General features: G+C 54.5%; 1 protein-coding gene across 1 annotated transcript; it reads left to right on the forward strand.

The window, feature by feature from the left end:
• Positions 1-13,748: 13,748 nt before the first annotated feature.
• On the forward strand, positions 13,749-22,301 carry LOC137163253 (adhesion G protein-coupled receptor E3-like). Its single transcript, XM_067563428.1, has 14 exons — positions 13,749-13,833; positions 14,995-15,062; positions 15,685-15,789; positions 16,527-16,704; positions 17,231-17,350; positions 18,019-18,224; positions 18,312-18,482; positions 18,636-18,830; positions 19,323-19,558; positions 20,223-20,289; positions 20,810-20,901; positions 21,259-21,427; positions 21,544-21,651; positions 22,135-22,301. Exons 1-14 carry the CDS (start codon positions 13,749-13,751, stop codon positions 22,138-22,140), a joined length of 1,806 nt encoding a protein of 601 aa, XP_067419529.1. The 3' UTR covers positions 22,141-22,301.
• The last annotated feature ends 57 nt before the right edge of the window (positions 22,302-22,358 follow it).

Raw genomic sequence — 22,358 nt, forward strand, 5'->3', positions numbered from 1 at the left:
ATGTTGTTTGCCTTTGGTGAACCCCCCCACCCCCAACGATATCTGTGCAAACCAAATCCCTCCTGAACAAGAGACGATTTAATAAAGAAATGTGTTGAAATGATGCAAAACTTTATTTCTGAACATTCAAGTAATGGGTTAAGGGTGCGGGGGTGTCCATTTACTATTTCAAGGGGTAGGTTGGTAGCTTCCCCGAGGTGGAAGCGAGCATGTACGGCAGCCGGGACAATCTCCTCCAAGACCTCTTGTGGGCGGGGAAGGGCGGCAAAGCCCTCGGTTGAGGAGTGTTATGGAGGGGCTGCAGTGGGACTGTCTTGCCTCTGCTCCTCCTGAAGCTCCACAAACCGCCGGAGCATGTCTGCCTGGTCCTGCATGATTTACAGCATTTCCTGCGTGGTACTGCCATCATCCTCCATCATTTCTCTGCGACTCTCCATGTCCAGGTCCATATTCTGGGACAAGGTCAGCCTCCACGCTCTTTGCTCTGTCTCTGCGGCAGCTGAGGCGTTCATGAGCTCGCCAAACATGTCATCTCTTGGGTTTTTTTTCCTCTTTCTAATCTGCGAGAGTTTTTCCACAGCATTTCTTGAGGGTCACTCCAATGCCGAGGTGTCTACAGAATGAAAGAAAAACAACAAGGTAGCCACTGTTAGCATAGTGAAGAACATGATACAACTGTAACAATGTAGACAATAATCTCCTGATTGATACAATGTAGATAATGATCCACTGATACAATGTAGAAAGTGATCCCCTGCTACAATATAGCCAATAATCCCCTGATTGATACAATGTAGATAATGATCCACAGATACAATGTAGCCAATAATCGCCAGGCAGTGCACAGGGCAAACACAGAGCCTCATTCCATCCAGACATCCCAGAAGGGTCTGCTTGCTGTGCCATTACAGAGAGGAACTGCGGAGAGCGTGGGGTGGGGGGAGTCTATGCTTACAACACAGATTTGCTGGGTGCAGCGGGGTACCAGCAATGTTCCGCCATGATGCAAGCTCCCTTGATTGCAGCGAAGTATCCTGCCATGGAGGGAGGAACAAGGCAGCCCTCCCATGAAAAGTTTTGCAAAGGACAACAGGTTACATACACAAAAGTCTGTCTGAGATATCAACTGATGACAAACGTAGCATTTCTCATCACATAAATCAGCTGTTCCTTGGGTAACCCCACAGTACAGTCACCAAAACGCCTGAAATCCCCTTTATGCCCCCCCGCTCCAATGTAAAAGGACAGAAATGCTAAGAAAAAAAAAACCTCACCAGATGTGCCTTCCCTGGGATCATTCATGCTGTCCTGTGTGCTGCTGCACTGCTCAGGGTCAGGAATATGTCCTGACTTTCTGGGAGAACGGACACCCTGCTCTCCTGCACCCTGCTCTCCTCAGTCTCCTTCTCCTCCTTGTCCACAGAGTCCTCCTCATTGTTCAAGGACTGACCTAGCGGAGGTATCGATGTTGCGGGGCAGCACCGTGGTGGAATCGCCACCGAGAATTGCATGCACCTCATCATAGAAGTGGCATGTTTTGGGCGAGGAGTCAGAGTGGCTGTTAGCTTCCCTGGCTTTCTGATACGACTGATGCAGCTCCTTGATCTTCACACGGCACTGCTGAACGTCCCTCTTGTGTCCCTTCTCCAGCGAGCCCTGGGAGATCTTCCCACAAATGTCCAGATTCCTTTTGCTGGCTGTTGGATGGCCGTCTGATCCGGCCCAGTCGCTGCAGCCTTCCTGGGGTCCAGACTCCGGGGAAGGCCACAGCGCCTCTCTAAATGGGGAACAGCATCTCTGTACGAGCTGTAGTCTGGCTCTCAGGCAGGGCGGACTGTCAAGCAGTCTATCGTGGCAGGGCGGGCGAGCAAGCAGTGGGTCTGCTCTCTAGAGTGGTAGGGAGGAGGATGCTCTCCCGGGGTGGCTCAGGAAGGGGGAAGGGGAACGCAGGGCCCACCCGACTCCACTGCATCCCAGCCCAGGGCCCTAGCAGTGGCACTGGTGTTGTCACACGCCGACGGGGTCTTGCCCATCTCTCAGCCACAGCTATGGCTGTCCCTGGGCCACTTCCTCCCCGTATCCCCAGTACCCGTCTCCTCAGGGTCCTTGGGGTCTCTGTGATACTTGGTGAGGGGTAGGCCCACCAGTCCCTCCGCATCCACAGGTGGCAAGGCGGGGAGCTCCTGTGAAAGGGGCAGCTCCTTCAGGTCACAAGGCTCTTGGGATGACTCGGCGTCCGGCAGTTCATCCAGGACCTGTCCCATATCTGGGGGCTCGGCATCAGGCAGCTCCTCCATGTCCTGTCCGGCCTCGGGGGTAACTCCCATCCGGGCTGCTCGGGGGCCTCGGTCCAGTCCTGGGGATCTGGTAGCTCGGTCCAGTCACCGTGGCCTGGTGGCCTGATCCAGCTACCCGAAGGCCCTACCCAGTGCCCAGGCCCTGAGGCAGGATCGGGGAATGGTCGTGGCCTCTGCTCCGGTAGGTGAGCGTCCCTGGTATCGGCCTAGCTCCACACTGGCCTAGGCCTCAACCAGTGGGGCAGCAGGTCTGCCTCTGACGGCAGTCTTCTCCCTACTGATCCCTGGGGCCTGCCTTTTGTACTGCCCCTTCCGGCAGAGATTCTGCCCCACTGCTGCTGATTGGGCTGACCGGGCGGTCCTATCACTGCCTGGCCTTTCGGTTGCCAAGCAGACTTGGATGCTGAGTCTGTTTCGATCCGCCCTGGCCACTGCGGCACTTCCTCGGGTCCACACTCTGGGGAAGGCCACAGCGCCTCCCTAAACTGGCTCTGAGCTGAGCCAGAATGGACTCCTCGCCCCACAGCCCGATGAGCTCTAAGACCTCCGGTCAACTCCATGCTGGAGCGTGTTTGGGCTTTGCAGTAGCCATGCGGAGAACAGTGACAAAGCTCTCTCCACGCTGGCAGCACAGGAAATGAAAATTCAAATCTGCCCCGGGCCTGAGGGGAGGAAACATTTCCTGCTGGCATGACCACTGAGCAGCACAGCGCCACTGTCCAGAGCGGTCAAAATGGGGCATTGTGGGATACATTCTGGGGGGTCAATTAATTCGATTTAAGTTCCGTTGTGTCTACACTGACACTAAATCAATTTAACAAATTCGAATTAGGCACTACACCACTTGCAGAGGTGGTCTTATTAAGTCGATTTTAGAGACACTTTAATTCAAATTAACAAAGGTGCCAGAGTAGACGTTGGTGTAAGTAAGTCGACGTAAGTGACTTTAAGTCGACCTAAGTCGCCAGTGTAGACCAGGGCTAAGTCTAAGGATAGTTCAGCTCTGGAACAGGTGACCTAGGGAGGTCGTGGAATCCCCATCACTGGAGGTTTTTAAGAACAGGTTGGACAAACACCTGCCAGGGATGTGCTAGGTCCTGCCTCAGCGCATGGAGATGGACTAGTGACCTCCTGAGCTCCCTTGGTACTCTACATTTCCGTGATTCTATGAAATGGTGCTAGGCCGTCTGCACTGTGCTCAGTTCCGCCCGTAGGTTCTCAGTGACTCAGCAAAGCAAACTATTCTGGGGCTGGGAGATAAGGTAAGTCAGAAGGAAGGAGAACAGGGCATGGTGAGAAGGCAGTGCTGTCCTGTGTGCACTGCTGTTGATTGATACGATCTAATGCAACAGGACATGAGTTAACTTGCCTTCCTGTCCAATTTCTCCAAGATAAGGAGGCTGCAAAGCTCAGACTCCTCAGAGCTGGTCCTCTCCTGTTAGCAGCTGAGCCACCATGGGAACCCACAGTGACACATATCCATTGGGTGAGTGGAACGAAGGCCATGGGCTGAACTCAGGGGTGGGGGTAGGAGAATCCAGAGGGGTCTATGGGAATGTCTGCACCGGAGCTGGAAAGTGAGTGTTCCAGCTTGAGAAGACATAGCTCTCATCTAGCTACGTGCTACAATGAGAAGTGTTGCTGTGGTGGGGGGAGGAACTAGCCCCCCTGTTTATGTACCTGTTCTCTTGGATGGGATCATAGTCAGGGCCGCGAGCCTCTCCTGTTACTGCCCTTACCATGGCCATATTGCTACAATAATCCTAGTTATTAATGAAAGAATTGACTTAACTGAATTTACACCAGAATCACAGTGGGGTAAACAAGCAAAATTTGGTCCATAGACACCCCTCTCTCTCTCTCTCTCATTTCTTTGCTTATTTATGTGTATAACATTTTAAAATCACATCTTTATTTTTTATTTCTTTCAAGTATTTCTCCTCCTCATCCTATTCCCCTCTCCACCACCAGGGAGCACCCAAATGTCCACAGGTAAGTTCCCTGGCTGGCAGAATGTAATGCTGTCTGTGACGCGTTGGTGCCCATCACATGAGAGCCCCACACAGAATGTGTCTCTGCCATGAAACTGACGCAGGCTTGGCAGCTCTCAGTGGGATTACTGAGACTGTAGTTGGGGGTGGGGAGTAATTGGATCTGGGTCATTGGGAATAGCTGGATTGTTTAGGTGGAGGTTAAATCGATTTCTGAAGTGTTGACCAATGTATGCTGGGCTAATAGAATACATCACATTATCAATAGGTATGATTCACATTACATATATTAATACTGATAGGATGTGCTTAACGCATATAACACTGTATTGTATATACACTTCTAGCAGTTACATGGCCTACACTGGCCTGTTTTTCTATAATCTTGTTCACCTCTGCTAAGGATCCCATAACACCTTGCATTAGCTTAACTAGTCAGGAAAACTGTCAGGATCAGAACATAGGGGGTTCTACCAAGGAACAGGCAGGGAGTTACTCTCACTGGAATGTCCAAAAGATAAAGACAATATACATGGGACAAGCCGAGCAGCTGCCGTCGCACTCTTGCTCTGTGGAATGCATGTGCCCAGAACAAAGAGAGAAGGGGCACAGTCTGATACAAGAAAAACAAGTTAGAAAGATGGTTGGTTAAGACTAACCTCAGAGGATGGCTACGGTACCTTTTTCCGTGTAAAGAGCTTGGGTATAAAAAGGACAGCTTTAGGGGTGTGACTTTGGAAGCAAGCCTTCTTCGTACAGTGAATTCAACACTGCTGCACGAGATGGGTTCCTGGAAACTGGAGCTGTATTGAACCTTTTTCCTTGTAATATCCTGTTACTGACTTTTAGCAATGAACCTGACTGGTGCTGGGTATCTGGTCTCTTGAATGTATTGCACAACCAACCAAAGTGCGGTCGAGGAGCTGACTGTACGGTTTGCCAACAGAAGGGAAAACCCAGACTCTTCAGAACTGGGAAGGTTTACAGGCCACATCCCAGCTAGACTAAATCAGCAGAACTCCACTGACAATAAAGGAGTGATGCCAGCTTACACCCGCTGAGGATCTGGCCCCTCCGTGTGTGAGCTTTAGTCCCTCTACGTCCATTTGTCCATTCAGTCTCCCTCACCCCCTCTGCTTACGGGTTCTACCTTGCCACTAGACACACCGTCTTTTAACCAGGATTCCTCCTTCTGCCTCATCGCACTGAGCCATCTCCTCATGGTGTCACTAGGCCTCACCCCCTACTCAAGGCTTGGCAGTGCAGACAGCCATAGCTGGAACCCAGCAGGCTGGCCCAGAGGGTGGCACTGAGTTGTGATTCCACAACTCTGCATGTGCGGGGAGCTCGGGGCTGGGGACAGCAGGAGGCCGTGAATCGAGATTGAGGGGCACTGCTGTGGCGGTGGTTGCAGGGGAATCACAGGGCTAGAGGAGCAGGGGTTCTGGGTCAGGACTGAGCAGAGCTGTGGAAATGAGGAAGCCCAGGATGGGAATGTGGGTGAGGATATAGCTGTCCTGGAGAGCAACACGCAGGCCCTGCCTGCGTTACACCTGACTGGAGCAGGGTAGGTGTGTGCAGGAGAGAGGAGAAGGTGCCCTGTGTAACCCTCACCTTCCTTTCCCAGCTCCAGTTCAGATCAGAGGAATGTTTGGTTTTACTAGGAAAAATACTGGGGGGGAGGGAGAGGAAATAATTTTTTAAACGAGAAATTCCCGTTTTCCGGTTCAAAACGACTTTTCGGATTGAAACTGAGGCTAATGGGAGTGACCGCAACCGCCGCGGAGAAGAGAAAAATTTGGTGAAATTGAAAATGTTTCATGTGAACTGAGGCCAGGCCCTGGTGGCTCGTCCCGTTTGCACTACCCGGGGAGTCCAGGCCTCCTGTGCAGTGGGAGAAACTTGCTACTAGGCGGTGGATGGTGGCAGAGCTGTTTGCCAGGTGCCCAGGGATAAGACTCAGCGAATGGGGTCTGTGAAAGGAGTCGGTCCCGCTGTGTGTGTGTTTGGGGGGAGCCGCTCTGCACTAGCTGACCCTGTCCAGCTGTTCTCGCCCCTCCAGGTACCTCTGAGAGCTGCAGCAACCACCTGTCACACGTGCCAAACACCAAGTGTGTGAACAGCACCCACTCCACCTGCCGGGACGGATACCGGCCAAGTGGGAATCCAATCTTCAGCAATCCAACAGCCGTCTGTGACGGTAACAGGGCTCCTGCCTTGTTCTTGGTGGGCTGGGCCAGAGCAGCCAACTCTAGGGCCTGTTGGGCGGGGCTCAGCCCATCTGGGGATCAGGGGGCACCAGCACTGGTCAGGGCTGCCCTCCTGGGGAATTGAACCAGGGGATTCCAGAGCTAGGAGCAGGAGCTGCTGCGGCTGGGGCTAAAGAGCCAGGAGTGCTGGGCTTCGTGGATTGGCGCAGTTTGTGGGGGGGCTATCACATGGACCCAGTCTGAAGCCCAGCCTGGCCCTTAATCAGCCCTGGTGGCAGAGGCCCCACAGATCCCTACCTAGAGGAACAAAAAGGGGCAGCCAGCTACACCTTCTGCCTCCCCACATATGCAGGAATCAATGGGGAGGGGGGGACAGAGGGGATTCATTTTCTCTTTCCCCTCCCCCAACTCACAGGGAGCCTGGAGCCCCAGGGGGACATCCCCCCACCCTCCCCTCACATGGGGGATCTGGGTGCAGGTGGAGCCGACTCCCCCATTCCCGGGGCTGGGCGTTCAGGGGCTGGATCAGACATTCCAGCAGCATAAATGGGGAACTGAGAATCGGGGCATTATTCACTCACCGCTCAGAGGCTCAGTCACCTGGGTCCCGCTGCCCAGCTCAGTGGACATCACGTCCCCTCCTGTGTTGCAGATATTAACGAGTGTCTGGGGCCGAGCCGGGCAGACTGCGGAGCCAACACAAACTGCACCAACACGCCTGGGAGTTACGATTGCAGCTGCATGGATGGCTACGAGTCCAGCTTTGGGAAAGCCACGTTCAGGAGCGTGAGTGAGAACACCTGCCATGGTGAGCTCTCCTCTGACCCCCACCTGCTGAGACACCCCCTCCCCCCACGCGCTTCACATGCCCATTCCAGGCCTGGCGCTGCACTGGGGCTTCTGCCAGCTTGGGCAAAGGCACGAGGCCTCCATGGAGGCTGTGATGAGACGTGACCCTTGCCTGCTCCCGCAGAGCTGTGGGCTGTGCTCACCCCTGTCCCCAGCGCTTGGATGAGGAATAAATCTACGGAGTTAGAAATAGTCCTACGGCACAAACTCCTTGTGCTGCAGAGAAGCACCATGGAGACAGGAGGGGACCCTCGCTGGCCCCAGCACACAGCGTCCGGGCTGCCAGTGCCCCCCTGAACCTGAGAAGGGGCCTTCCACAGTGCAGAGCATCCCAGCCATGCCCCTGACCTGCCCCTTATGGACCCTGGGAGGCAGAGAATAGCTGCAGTGCAGGGCAAAACCAGCCATGCCCACAGTCTGCCCCCTATGAACTCTGGAGGGAAGGGAATAGCCACAGTGCAGGGCATCCCAGTCATGCTCCTAATCTACCCCTTATGGGCCCTGAGAGGAAGAGAATAGCTGAAGCACAGAGCACCCCGGCAATGGCCCCTACATCAGGGGCTGGGAACAGGGTGGGGGCAGGGCCCCTAAAGCCGCTCCACACCAGCTGGGGCGGCGCCTTCTGCAGGGCGGGAGATTTTCAAGTGGCCGTTACGCTGCCAGAGCAGCCTAGTGCGGCCTGAGTGTTGCTGAGAATCAGGACCTTGATTGTAAACTTCAAAGAGGCCCAGTCACCTGGGTCCTGTCACCCAGCTCAGTGCAGGGGGTGATACGGGGAACGTCTCCCTTCCATGGATTCACTGCTACCAATTGACAGCCAGGCTGTGAGGGAGTCGAATTTTAAAGGGGGACTGGCCGCCTCTATGGGGAACGACAATACCTAGGGTTGTGATAGTTAATGGACAATAATTCTGGGAGGGAGGAAAACATCCCACGTTAGGGCTTAAACCGACCTCTGTTTATTAGAGACCTTCCTGGGGGCAGATTATCCCACGGCTGCGGCTGGACACTTACACCTTCCTCTGCAGCACCTGTCGCAGTCGGGATACCGGGGTAGATGGGCCTTGGGACTGACCCAGGCTGGCAATGCCGGTATGTTCCCCTGTGATTGAAGCGTGATAGGGATTTCTGCCACATTTCCATCCCTTAGGAGACCAAGCTTCAAACATGGACTCCTAAATCTCCCCAAATCTTGGACCCATTGAAGTCATTGGCCCCATTGTGGGACAGGGATTGACCTATAGATGCCACAATGACTGTTCTCCCATCTGTTATGTTCATAGCGCACACACACACAGTTGGAAAGGCAGCATATAATCCTCTCGCTGGCCGGCTGCAGCACAACACAAGGTTATTTCTTAAGTCCAGAACCCTAACAGCCAAGAACCCAAAACAGAGAGAGACAAAGCAGGCTGCTCCCTGCGGCAGATGGGCATAACTCCACCCACCCCTTTGCTCTAGGCTAGCTCTTTTGCAGACAGACTGCTGAAAAAAACAGATCACACGCTTTTGCACAGAGGCCCCCAGACTGCAAGTCGGAGCAGGAAGGCCCCTTGCAGATGTAAAGTGAGAGCTTGTGAGACTAACACAATCTTCAATACACCAAATTCTCAAGTGGCCGTTACGCTGCCAGAGCAGCCTAGTGCGACCTGAGTATTGCTGAGAATCAGGCCCTTGATTGCTAAATACAACAGGGTCCTGGTCGCCTGGGTCCCGTCACCCAGCTCAGTGCGGGGGTTGACACGGGAATGTCTCCCTGCCAGGACTGGACAGAGCATCCCCTCTTGTGTTGCAGATACTGACGAGTGTCTGGAGCTGAGCTGGGTAGACTGCGGACCCCACACACGCTGCACCAACACGCCTGGGAGTTACTATTGCAGCTGCATCAATGGATACGAGTCCAGCTCTGGGAAAGCCACGTTCAGGGACGCGAGTGAGAACACCTGCCGTGGTGAGCTGTCCCAGGTCCCCCACTGTTCCCTGCTGAGACCCCCCCGCACCTCTGCGCTCATTCCAGGCCTGGTGCTGCACCAGATGCTGCTGCCAGCTGCAGTAAAGGCGCCCGATCCAGGCACTGGGGCTGTGATCAGCCGTGACTCTCGACCACTCCCACAGCGCGTGGGGACCAGGATCTCCCCTGCCCTGGGTGTTTGGATTGAGAATAAACCCCTAGGTTTGCAGGGATGCCCCAGGGAGAGGGGAGAGGATCCTTGCTGGCCCCAGCACACAGCATCCGGGCAGCCAGTGCCCCCCTCCCTCCCCGAGCTTGGGAAGGTGCCCCAGGAATGGCTCCAGGAATTGAGCCAAAGCGTTGTTGAATTCACCCCAGGTCTCCTAGTGTTTAAGCTTCCGCTGGGGCCAGGCAGCCGTGCTCACCCATGGCCTCTAGAGGATGCGGCTGCTAGTTTGGGGGACACTCCCACTCCCCAAGCTCCCCTGGGCAGCGCTGTACGGGGGCACGTGCTGTGAGTGGCATTGCCAGCCCAGCCCCAGGCTTCCCTCAGACACCCTGGTTTCCAGCAACATGGTGCAGGACACGGGTGTTGTCAGCTGTTGGCTGCGTGTGTGTCCTCTCTGTGCTGACCCGGCTCTGGCCAGTAGCCGGCCTGGCAGACCTCGATCGAACTGCCCAGACAGACACAGAGTCGGTTCAGTGGGGAAGGCGTTCGGCCAGGTGTGTTGCCGACTAAACACGGTACTAACCCCATAGACGCTGCAGGGACATTAATACCTGTGTGCCCGTGACAATGGACCAGCTCAGTGAGTGGCAGGACTTTCCACTGCCCCCTGTTGCAGACAAAGGGTTAAGGCGAGATTCCCCGACATCTATAGACTGAGACAAACAGTCTGGGGTAAACAACTCACGAAGCACCTTCCATGTGTCACAACGTGTTTGTTACCTGCCCTGGTACCTTTCTCCCGATTCCTCACACAAAACATCCCTATTCACCGCCTGGCTTTGTACTTTCCTCCTGATGTTTCAGACCAAGCATCACTGCTCATCCCTTCTGTCAAACCATCCTATCGTGCCTGGCTGGGCTGTTCCTTGCGCTGCCCTGTGGGAATGTGTTGACATAGTCAGTGTGTTTTAGCAATGCCAGCACCACCGGTGCCGAGTTCACGTACCGGACAGGGAACTTGCAGGCAAGCCTCTGCCTCTTGACAGGGCCTGACATTTGCTCAGAGCATAACTTTTGCTGACTTTAGTTCAGGGCCCAGGCCTTGCTCCAGGCCACGTGCTCTCTCTACTCCAGCTCCATGTTACTGTCCCAGGGCAGTGCAGACAGGAGTTGGCCCAGGGCACAGACAAAGGGGTCTCTCTGTGCTGGCAGTCCAGTGGATTCGGAGACCCCTTTGGGCTGGTGAAGCTGGACCATGCTCCACCGGAAGTCCCCTAGCAGGGAATACCCAGGTGCTGGTGTCTTCTCCACCAGGCTATTCTGGAGTCTGCCAGCTGCTAAATCTCTCTCTGCTGGTTCCTGTCTGTGCTCGCTGAGCCCCCGATTCAGCAAAGCACATGCTTAGATGCATCCTTGCACAGCTACACGCGTAATTTGGCTTCAGTGGGTCTCCTGTGACGATGATCCGAAGGATTCAAAGAAATTACGAGATTGGTTGAGAAAATCACAAGATTTAAAAAGACCAGAGAGCAAGGGGGCAGGGCATGGATTTCATTGACTCAGAAAGGTGGCAAATTCAAAGCAGATACAGGGAAATACACTTCCACACAGTGCGGCATTAGCCTTGTGGAATCGCTGCTACCGATTGGCATAGAGGCTGTGAATGAGTCAAGTTTCAAAGAGGGACTGGCCACCTCTATGGAGAATGACAATACCTGGGGCTGTGACAGTTAATGGACAATAATCTGGGAGGGAAGAAAACCTCCCACCTCTGGGCCTAAGCCGACCTCTGATTATTAGAGACATTCCTGGGGGCAGATTATCCCACGGCTGCTGCTGGACACTTACACCTTCCTCTGCAGCACCTGTCGCAGTCGGGATACCGGGTAGATGGGCCTTGGGACTGACCCAGGCTGGCAATGCCGATGTGTTCCCCTGTGATTGGAACATGATAGGGATTTCTGCCACATTTCCACCCCTTGGGAGACCAAGCTTCAAACATGGACTCCTAAATCTCCCCAAATCTTGCCTACATTTGGCCCCTTTGTGGGACTGGGGATTGACCCATAGATGCCACAGTGACTGTTCTCCCGTCTGTTATGTTCATTGCACACACGCACACAGTCGGAAACAAAGCATAAAATCCTCTCGCTGGCCAACTTCAGCTCAACACAAGGTCATTTCTTAACTCCAGAACCCTACCAGCCAAGAACCCAAAACAGAGAGACAAAGCAGGCTGCTCCCTGCAGCATATGGGCATATAATCATAGAGTTGGAAGGGACCTCAGGAGGTATCTAGTCCAACCCCCTGCTCAAAGCAGAACTAATCTCAACTAAATAATCCCAGCGAGGGTATTGTCAAGACGCAGCTTAAATACCTCTAAAGATGGAGATTCCACCACCTCCATGGGTAACCCATTCCAGTGCTTCACCACCCTCCTAGGGAAAAACTTTTTCCTAATGTCCAATCTAGACCTTCCCCACTACAACTCAAGACAGTTGTCCTTGTTCTGTCATCTGCCACCACTGAGAACAGCCTTTTTGTAGTGGGGGACCCAAAATTGGACACAATACTCCAAATGAGGCCTCACCAATGCCGAATAGAGGGGAATAATCACTTCCCTTCTTCTGCTGGCAATGCTCCTACTAATGCAGCCCAATATGCTATTAGCCTTCTTGACAACCAGGGCACACTGCTGACTCATATCCAGCTTCTTATCCACTGTTACCCCCAGGTCCTTTTCTGCAGAACTGCTGCCTAGCTCATTGGTCACCAGTCTGTAGCTGTGCATGGGATTCTTCCATCCTAAGTGCGGGACTCTGCACTTGTCCTTATTGAACCTCATCAGATTTCTTTTGGCTCAATCCTCCAGTTTGTTTAGGTCCTTCTGTATCCTATCACTACCTTCCAGCATATCTACCACTCCCCCTAGCTTAGTGTCATCTGGAAACTTGCTGAGGTGCAATCCACCCCATCCTCCAGATCATTAATGAAGATGTTTAACAAAACCGGCCCCAGGACGGATTCCTGGGGCACTCCGCTTGTGACCAGCTGCCAGCTAGAGATGGAGCCATTGATCACTACTCGTTGAGCCCTATGCTCTAGCCAGTTCTCTATCCATTTTATAGTCCATTCATCCAACCCATACTTCTTTAACTTGCTGATAAGAATACTGTGAGAGACCGAATCAAAAGCTTTGCTAAAGTCAAGGTATATCACGTCCACTGCCTTCCCTACATCCACAGAGCCAGTCACCTCATCATAGAAAGCAATCAGGTTGGTCAGGCATGAGTTTCCCTTGGTGAATCCGTGTTGACTGTTCCTGATCACCTTCCTCTCTTCCAAGTGCCTTAAAATGGATTCCTTGAGGACCTGCTCTATGATTTTTCCAGGGATTGAGGTGAGGCTGATCGGTCTGTAGTTCCCTGGATCCTCTTTCCTCCCTTTCTTGAAGATAGGCACTATACTTGCTTTTTTCCAGTCATCAGGGACCTCCCCCAATTGCCACGAGCTTTCAAAGATAATAGCCAATGGTTCTGAAATCACATCAGCCAACTCCCTCAGCACCCTCGGGTGCATTGCATCTGGCCCCATGGACTTGTGTATGTCCAATCTTTCTAAATAGTCTTGGACCTGTTCCTTCAGCATTGCGGGATGTTCACCTACTTCCCATTCTGTGCCGCCCAGTGCAGTAGTCTGGGAGCATATCTCCTCCCGCCCCTTTGCTCTAGGGTAGCTCTTTTGCAGACAGACTGCTGAAAAAAACAGATTACAAGCGTCTGTACAGAGGCCCCCAGCCTGCATGCAGGACCAGGAAGGCCCCTTGCAAATGTAAAGTGAGAACTTGTCAGGCTAACACAATTTCCAATACACCAAATTGTCAAGTGGCCGTTATGCTGCCAGAGCAGCCTAGTGTGGCCTCAGTGTTGCTGAGAATCAGGCCTTTGATTGATGAATGCATCAGTGTCCCGTTTGCCTGGGTTCCGACACCCAGGTCAATACAAGGGGATGATACGGGAAACGTCTCCCTGCCAGGACTGGACAGAGCCTCTCCTCCTGTGTTGCAGATATTGACGAGTGTCTGGGGCCGAGCCGGGCAGACTGCGGACCCCACGCAAACTGCACCAACATGCCTGGGAACTACAGTTGTAGCTGCATCGATGGATACGAGTCCATCTCTGGGAAAGCCACGTTCAGGAGCGCGAGTGAGAACACCTGCCGTGGTGAGCTCTCCCCTCACCCCAACCCTCTGAGAACCCTCCTCCCCACATGTACCTCACATGCTCATTCCAGTCCTGGCGCTGCACTGGGGCTTCTGCCAGTTTTGTCAAAGGCACGAGGCCTCCACGGAAGTTGTGATGAGACGTGACCCTCGCCTGCTCCCGCAGAGCTGGAAGCCGGGCTCACCCCTGTCCCCGGCGCTTAGACGGGGGATAAACCACACGGAGCAAACTCCTTCCACCCGGTGCAGCATTAGCCCGTGGAATCACTGCTACCGATTGGCATCCAGGTTGTGAGTGAGTCGAGTTTTAAAGAGGGACTGGCCGCCTCTATGGGGAACGACAATACATGGGTCTGTGATAGTTAATGGACAATAATTCTGGGAGGGAGGAAAACATCCCACGTCAGGGCTTATGCCGACCTCTGAATAGAGACCTTCCTGGGGGCAGATTATCCCACAGCTATGGCGGGACACTTACACTTTCCTCTGTCGCAGTTGGGATACCAGGGTAGATGGGCCTTGGGACTGACCCAGGCTGGCAATGCCGGTGTGTTCCCCTCTGATTGGAATATGATAGAGATTTCTGCCACATTTCCACCTCTTGGAAGACCAAGCTTCAAACATGGACTCCTAAATGTCCCCAAATCTTGGCCACATTTGGCCGCATTGTGCGACTGGGGATTGACCCATAGATGCCACAGTGACTGTTCTCCCATCTGTTGTGTTCATAGCACACACGCACACACTGGAAAACAAAGCATAAAATCCTCTCGCTGGCCAGCTGTAGCACAACACAAAGTTATTTCTTAACTCCAGAACCCTAACAGCCAAGAACCCAAAACAGAGACAAGAGAGAGACAAAGCAGGCTGCTCCCTGCGCCAGATGGGCATAATCCCCCCGTCTGCCTCCTGTCCCTTTGTTCTAGGCTAGCTCTTTTGCAGACAGACTGCTGAAAAAAGCAAATCACAGACTTCTGCATAGAGGCCCCCAGCCTGTAAACAGGACGAGGAAGGCCCCTTGCAGATGTAAAGTGAGTCATGTGCGGGAAGCAGGGGACGGGAGCAGGAGGGCGGGGCAAAGCGCAGTGTAAATGGAGGGGACAAAATGACGGAGTGAGATGGGGAGGAAGGGAGGGAGTTTTATTAGAGCAGCCGCTTGTTAAACTGTTGGCAGCGCAGCATGTAGACAGAGAGCAGCCAGCGGGGCCGGAGGACAGGGGATTTTCCCTCAAGCAGGAGCCAGTTAATATGAAAATCTGCGGTGAAAGCGCTAATATCTGCTCCTCTCTTCCCGCTGCTCCAAGACCCCTGCTACAACAGCAGCGCTGAGCTGGAGAGAATCAAAGAGAGGCGCAGGAACTGCCCTCTGCAGGTACCTTTGAACCCCTCCTTCATTTGATGGGGATTTTGCCCTGTGTTTTGTGCCACCAATATGGAAATTCCCAGACAAAAACCTTTGTTGTTGGTTTTTCGGTAGCGCCTAGAAACCCCAGCCAAGATTAAGGCACTGCTGGGTTTGTTCCTTTCATAGCTGGGACCCGATCCTCCTCCTCCTCCTCTTCCTTCTCCTCCTAGGCTGGTCCCATCTACGTGTGATCAGCTGTTCAAGTCCTTCTCCCTTCCAGTCTTTCTTGCAGCAGTTCCTCGGAAACTCTGCAGCTCATCAAATCCTTTTGTATGACATCCCCCCATCGAGTTGTGGGTTCCCCGATCCTTCTCTTACCTTCCGCTTCTACGTTCAGCACTTTGTTCCCTGTTTATTCTTCTGACCTTCTTCTCACACACCCGCACCTGTTCCATTTCTCCGCATGACTCTCACTGCGGTAACAGCCCATCGGGCGTGTCCTGGGCTGCACAAGTCTGATACAGTCTTCAGGGATCTAGGGCCCGATTCTGAAAAGCTTCAGTCACACAATTAAGGGTGTCAGGATCAGGGCCCTGCACGTTTGCCCTGCAGTGCCTGCAGAACTCACCCTCTGCCCTGGTCTCTGCAGGGAGAGCTGAGCAGCAGCAGCAGCAGCTTTTGCTCTTTCCTGAATTCGACCTTAGAGATTTTGACGTCGACGTGTGGAGCCAGGAGTGCGGCATTATCTCTAGAGGTGAGAGGCTCCACCCCCTGAATGTGCCCTGCTGGCTAGGGCTCCCCCGTGTGCCCCACAGCCCAGATCTCTGCCTGTTGCTAAGCTGGTTTAGGAGTCTCACTGCGGGTGACAGATACTCTTCAGAAAATATCTGTGCCCTCCACTGGTGGGTGGGTGTGTGTGTGCGTATGTGTCCTCTAGGGGTGTGGGTGGGTGTGGGCACATGCAGATGCCCTCTGGTGGTGAGGGTTGTGTTCATCCACACGCCCTCTAGTGGTGTGGGTTGGTGTGGGCACACACACCCTCTAGTGGGGTGTGTGCACGTGTCTTTGTCCACTCTCTAGTGTTCAGAACTGTTGTGTGTTTGTGCATCAGAAGCTCCATACTGCTAATAGTTAATGGGGATTCTCCTTCAGCTCATCAGCGAGGGACTAGGGACTTTCAGGCTGCAGGATCTGGGTTCTCTCCCCGCTCTGCCATACCTTTCTGACCTCGGCAGCCATGGCCTTGTGATAATGTTATGCCCTGGGAGGGACGGATGGGGGAACAGGGGACGAAGAAGGAATGACAAAGGGTTCCAGCCCCACCTGGCTTTGTAAAGGGTTCCCCTCTGACAGCACTGCAGCCCCTGAGCTGGGAGAGGCTGTGACGTCCGATGTCCCTAAGACACGTCGCTGTCCCCTGTGAACACATGGGACGTGGCGCCTGAGCTCCCGGACTCCTCGCTTCCAGGGTGTTTCCTTTCCTCTCCTCAGGAAGAGATTCACATTTTCAGCGCCCTCATGAACAACACCTCCATCTGGGACAGCATGAGTGAGGGGGAGGTGGCGTCGGCCGTGGACGTCCTGCTGCAGAGCGTGGAGGCGGCCGCGCTGGCCACAGCGCGCAGGTCCCCGGGGAACATGACACAGAGCGTGACAACAGAGTCTATGGGTGAGGGGGGGGGGCGGGTGGCTCTCAGCGCTGCCTGCTGGCTGCCAGGAGATCCGGGGTTGTACACTGGGCCCCAAATCCACTGGAAGTTGGAGCCAAAATAGCTGTGTGGCTGTGAGCCTGTGGTGAACACAGACACGGACCTGCCCTGACCCGGCCCAGGAAATAGAGCCCAGCCCTGCCAGTGCCCCCGGGAGCAACAGCAACTGCTTGAGAAGGGGTTAAATGGAACACTTGGCAATCCAGCATAGGGGATTTACGCACCCCCCTGGGGGGTACTCCCCTTGCTGTGCACAGCATCCCCAGGGAGACACAGACAGAATGTGGGAAGGGGGCACGGAGGGGTGGCCAATGGGACTCAGAGGGGGGAGCGCCAAACTTCCCCCTCCCCCAGTGGGGAAGAGCCCTGGAGCCCCGCGGCACCAAGTGGTGTGGGAGGGGCCATGGAGCTGGCCCAGCCGGGATGGATTCCCAGGAAAGTGGTTTCACAGCGAGGGGCTCTGTCGTTTCCCCCTCCCCCCTACAGCTGTCCAGACGCGGCTCATCACAGGGGACTGCTGCCAGGACAGCGAGGTCTTCAGGCTGAGCGCTCACGGGGAGACGATGGACGTCCACTGCGATACAGTCACTGGGGCAGCCACACAAGGTACCATCCTGGGGATGGAGACACCCAGGGCCCAAACCACAGCACAGAGCCATTCCCAGGCACCGACCCCCAAACCGGGTTCCCCCATTCCTCCCTCCCCAGGGATCTGCAGGCTGGGACCCTCACCTCTGTCTCTAGCACCAGAGTGCACGTTCTCAGGCTGTGGGGCTGAGAGCAGTGCAGACCCCTTGGTTCCCAGCTGCCCTACAGCTTGAGCTCCAAGCGGTGAGGGGCTGCAGGGTCTGTGGGGAGGCGGCTGATGCAAGGGTCTCTGGTAGGACATGGTCCCAGAGAATGGAAAGAGCAGGGACCCCGAATGGGATGAGAGGGGACCAGGGTAACATGTACCCTCAGCTGCCACATTCAGGCTGGTGGCCCCTAGTCCTCCACCACCAGGGGAAGCTCGTCCCTGGCCTGCCCCTCTGCCTGCTCTCGCTGAGAAAAATGATATCATCATCTCTGCTTCCTGCAGCCAAAAGCTTCCAGCCAGACGTGTTCCTGGGGGCTCCGAGAGAGGAGGTGGCATGGTCCAGTGGCGAAATCTTATGAGTTGTGGCCAGGACTCCTGGGTTCCATTCCCAGCTCTGCCAAGGGCTCGCTGGGATCCCTGGTTGCTGGGCACCTGGCTGGCTCATTCTTTGCCATAGCGTCTCCGTCTCCTCTTCCAGCAGGTCTGACGGCTGCTGCTGTTTTTATTTCTTACTCCACCCTGGGCTCCATCATCAACAGGAGACTTCTCAGCCAGGGAAATCCACCAGCTGGTGGGACGCTGGGGAATAGTCACCTCAACTCCAGGGTGGTGAGTGGGGCCGTTGGAGGCAGGAGACCCATTCACCTCTCCAGACCTGCAAACTTCACCCTGCCCCACAGCCAGGTCTGTCACTGCGTGTATGGACACGTGCTAACCCAAACAACGCTCTGTGCTCCCGTGGGGATGAGGATGATTCTGTTGTGTTTCCAGGACATACAAGCGAAGGAAGAGTCTCTCTGCGTCTACTGGAAATTCGTGGGCGGGGAAGGCACCTGGTCTCGGGACGGCTGCACCGTTCTGCACGTGAACAGCACTCACACCACCTGCAGCTGCGACCATCTCTCCAGCTTCGCCCTCCTTATGGCTCCCACCGCAGTGACGGTATCTCGGTGTTAGACTCGGATCGCAGGGCGGGACTCTCAGCGCCAGCCGCACTCTGCCATTGCTTGGGCAAAACTGTCACTGCAGTGACTGGAGGCTTTGCCGGGAAAAGGCTGAGTAGGGTGGTGGTGATTCTCCTTTGCTGTGTTACAGGAGAGTTACACACTGACCGTCGTCACCTACGTGGCACTGACCCTCTCCCTGCTCTGCCTCCTCTTCGCCATCCTCACCTTCCTGCTGTGCCGCTCCATCCGCAACGTCAGCACCTCCATCCACCTGCAGCTCTGCCTCTGCCTCTTCCTGGCCGACCTGCTCTTCCTCACCGCCGTGACCCGCACCAGCAGTCGGGTATGGCCTGCTCCGCTCCCAGGGCCCGATTCTCACCTGCTCTGTTCCTCTGCTTGCAGCAGGGCAGGGGGGTGTGGTTTCAACCCCTTTGTGCTCCCTGGATTCTGGGCTGGGCTGGACCCAGGTCAGATTCCCAGGGAGATTTTTCCACCCCCCTTTAGGCCCCTTTACACTGGACACAGGGGCCTCAGTCTCTCCATCCCCAGGACTTCGGCCAGTTCTATCCCTATGTCACATTCTCCCTGTGCCTCAATTCCTTTCCTACGTGACTTGCCCAAGGTCACCCTGGGAAGCTGTGGCAGGGCTGGGAACAGAACCTGGGACCCCTGAGTCCCAGGAACCTGCTGTCTCTGCTGTCTCTGGGTCAGGGAGTCTTATAACTGGAGAGCTGTGTTAACCAGAATCCCGGTGTGACCCCCCCAGGCAGGTCTGTCCCATACTCAGCATTTCCCCTCCCAGCCACAGTGTCCCCCAGCTCTCTGTCTCCCCCAGGTGGCGTGTGCTGTCATTGCTGGCTTCCTGCACTACCTCTTCCTGGCCTGCTTCACCTGGATGTTCCTGGAGGGGCTGCATCTCTTCCTCACCGTCAGGAACCTGAAGGTCGTGAATTACACCAGCGCTGGCAGGTTCAAGAAGAGATACATGTACCCGTTCGGCTACGGATTCCCTGCCCTGGTGGTGATTATTTCTGCAGCCCTGAATCCTGAAGGCTATGGATCTCCCCACTAGTAAGTGCAGCGTCCATCCCGACGCGAAGCTGGGACGTGGCTTCCCTGCTGGGTCGCACGAGCTCACCCAGGTCTGTATTTAACCTAGATTTCCCTGCTCACCCTGCCTGGGAGATGAACATCCCTGCTGGGACCCTGCCCCCTCCCCAGTAGCCCGAAGGTTCCCCTAGCGCAGTGGGGCGTTGGGCACCTGTTGTACACCTACAGTCCTCACCACACTGATGATGAGCAAGAACAAGGCAGAAAGATCCCAGCTTGGTTCCCAGGTCCCAGGCTTTGCTTGTGGCACTGGAGGGTAGAAAAAACGCACCTTGTTACTGTGTGCAAATCACTGCCGGTCCCTCTGTAAAGTGAGCACCTCCACTAACCTAGGGAGTGGTGTGTTCTTAGCTCCCCGGGCGAGATCCTTAGCGGGTGTAAATCAGTGTAGCTCCACTTCCTTCAGTGTAGCAAGGCCGCTTTACATCAGCGATGTGTCCAGCCTCCATCGATACTACAAGCATCCACCTGAGAGGGTCTGTGGAGGGGCTGGCAGAAGAAGGGGTAACAGAAAGCAAGCGATGCGGTGGTAGATGGCGAGGGCTGACAAAGGGGAGCAGTCACATTCATGTCACCATGTTGTTGTTTGCAGGATAATGCCTTTCTTCTTCCTCCCTACCTGCAGCTGCTGGCTCAGCCAGGAGAAAGGCTTTCATTGGAGCTTCCTGGGTCCAGTCTGTGTCATAATCCTGGTGGGTATTTCCCAGAACCACAGGGCCCCGATCACGTCTCACCTCTGTGGCCCCACTGATTTCAGTGAAGCAGGAAAGAGAACGGGGCCCATGGAAACAGAAGGAATGACCCAGTTAGGTCCCACTGAGGCCATCCGCTTGGGCCAGTCCTGGGATTAGTCCCATGCTATATCCAAGCCAGATCCTGCTCTCAATGACACCAGTGTAAACGCAGAATAACTATTGACCCCACCGAAAACTGGAGTGGCTCCACATTTAACTCTGAGCACAATCTGGCCTCTGGGATTCCATTGATTCATCTCAGCCCTGGCTGTGCCATCACTTCTGTGCATGGGGAGGGACCGAGAGCTGCCACGGGAGATTACAGGGGAGGGGTGATTCCCTTGGATGATTCCCACCTGGACTCCCCACTGGTTCAGCAGTGTTCGGATCAGTCCCGTGGGATCGTTCTCTGCTTCAGCTGGGCTCCCCGGCCCCGGAAGGGACATTTTACAGGAAATATTTCCTGCCGTTCCCACAGATAAATACAACCTTCTTTGCCCTGATCCTGTGGATCCTGAGAAACAAACTCTCCACCCTCAATACGGATGTGTCCACCCTCAGAGACCACAGGTGAGAAGGCAATGAAACAATGGAGGAGGATCAGATCCCTTGGTTCGGAAAGTCCTTGGCACAGGGAAGGTGTGGGGATTGCAGGAAGGAGGCAACGTATTTAGGATCCACGGGAACATGTTGGTCGCATGGGTTGGTCCAGCTTTGAGCAGGGGTTGGACTAGATACCTCCTGAGGTGCCTTCCAACCTCCATCTTCTATCATTCTAAATTTCCATTGTGTTGGCATTGACAATAACCCTGTCCCACACAGTAAAGCAGGGGCCGGTAGCTCTCTTCCACTCTGCCCAGACCCTCCTGACGCAATTCCTCTCCACAGGATAATTGTAACGAGATCTCTCCATGTGCCTTTATCCAGGTTATTGACCTTTAAAGCCATAGCCCAGCTCTTCATTCTGGGCTGCACGTGGATCCTTGGTCTCCTACAAGTCGGCCCAGCAGCCACAGTCATGGAGTATTTATTCACCATCATCAACAGCCTGCAGGGAGCCTTCATCTTTCTGGTGCACTGTCTCCTCAATCGCCAGGTAATGCCCGTGGCCCTTCATCACCCACCCAGCGCCTTCACCGGCCTAGTGGTGGCCATGTCTGATTTCCTCAGGGTTAGTGACCTGATGCAGTGACCGTGTCCCTGACTCTCTAGGTGAGAGAGGAGTACAGGGGATGGATCAGGAGAGTCCAAACATTCGGCACAACATCTCAGACGTACGATGTATCCATGTCGACACTCCGCACTGTCGACACCAAGACGGTAAGAGGTCCTCTGCTCTGTTCCAATACCAGCCTGCGAGACAGTCATCTCTAGCTTGGTCTCATTATTTCTGTAAAGGTGCTTTGCCTCCCGAGTGATCCAGAATTTGTTATAAGACAGCTGGGAACGTCATTGAGCGTGTCAGGGAGAGTCTGTCACTCTTGAGGGATGTCCTAGATGTCTTAGGCACCAGCACAGAATGCCTTTTCCTGGCACCTCCATGTTCCCTTCCTTTGGCTCTCCTGAGAACCCCAGGGGTCACTCGCTGTACACTGGGAAGTGTTGGCTTTTGCAGTGTAATGATCTGAACGTCCCCTGGGATTGGAACCTCATCAGTCAGCACCATGAAGAATTTCCCTTGGCTCCACTATTCTTACGGGTCATAATTCAGCAGCTTTGTATGTCACCTCCCAGAGAGAAGCCACCAGTTGGCACACCACGCTCTAGTGCAATCTATTGCCATGTTTCTGCTTTTTTTGCCAGTCGTAACCCTTCTGCCAGGTGGAGTCAGCAGCAACCACCAGTTCAGTACCGCAGGGTTCCAGTACGAAACAGGACCGGCTGGAGCCCCCACCCAGTGATCTGGGAAAACGTATCACCACCCCGGGCGCTGCTAAGAGCCAGAATTTCCCCTCTTGCAAGTACAGAGTCTGTGTGTAATAAAAGAGAGCTTTTATTAAAAAGAGAAATGGAACTTGGCATTATTC

This window comes from Emydura macquarii, unplaced genomic scaffold (genome assembly GCF_026122565.2).
Source record: "Emydura macquarii macquarii isolate MOO-44397 ecotype Brisbane River unplaced genomic scaffold, CSIRO-AGI_Emac_v2 contig_2485, whole genome shotgun sequence".
Classification (NCBI taxonomy): domain Eukaryota; kingdom Metazoa; phylum Chordata; order Testudines; family Chelidae; genus Emydura; species Emydura macquarii.

Coding starts and splice junctions, on each gene's coding strand:
- LOC137163253 (XM_067563428.1), top strand. CDS start 13,749: ATGCTCATTCCAGTCCTGGCGCTGCACTGGGGCTTCTGCCAGTTTTGT. Junction 18,225..18,311: donor TCACCCTGCCCCACAGCCAG/GTCTGTCACTGC, acceptor TTGTGTTTCCAG/GACATACAAGCGAAGGAAGA. Junction 21,428..21,543: donor ACTGTCTCCTCAATCGCCAG/GTAATGCCCGTG, acceptor CTGACTCTCTAG/GTGAGAGAGGAGTACAGGGG.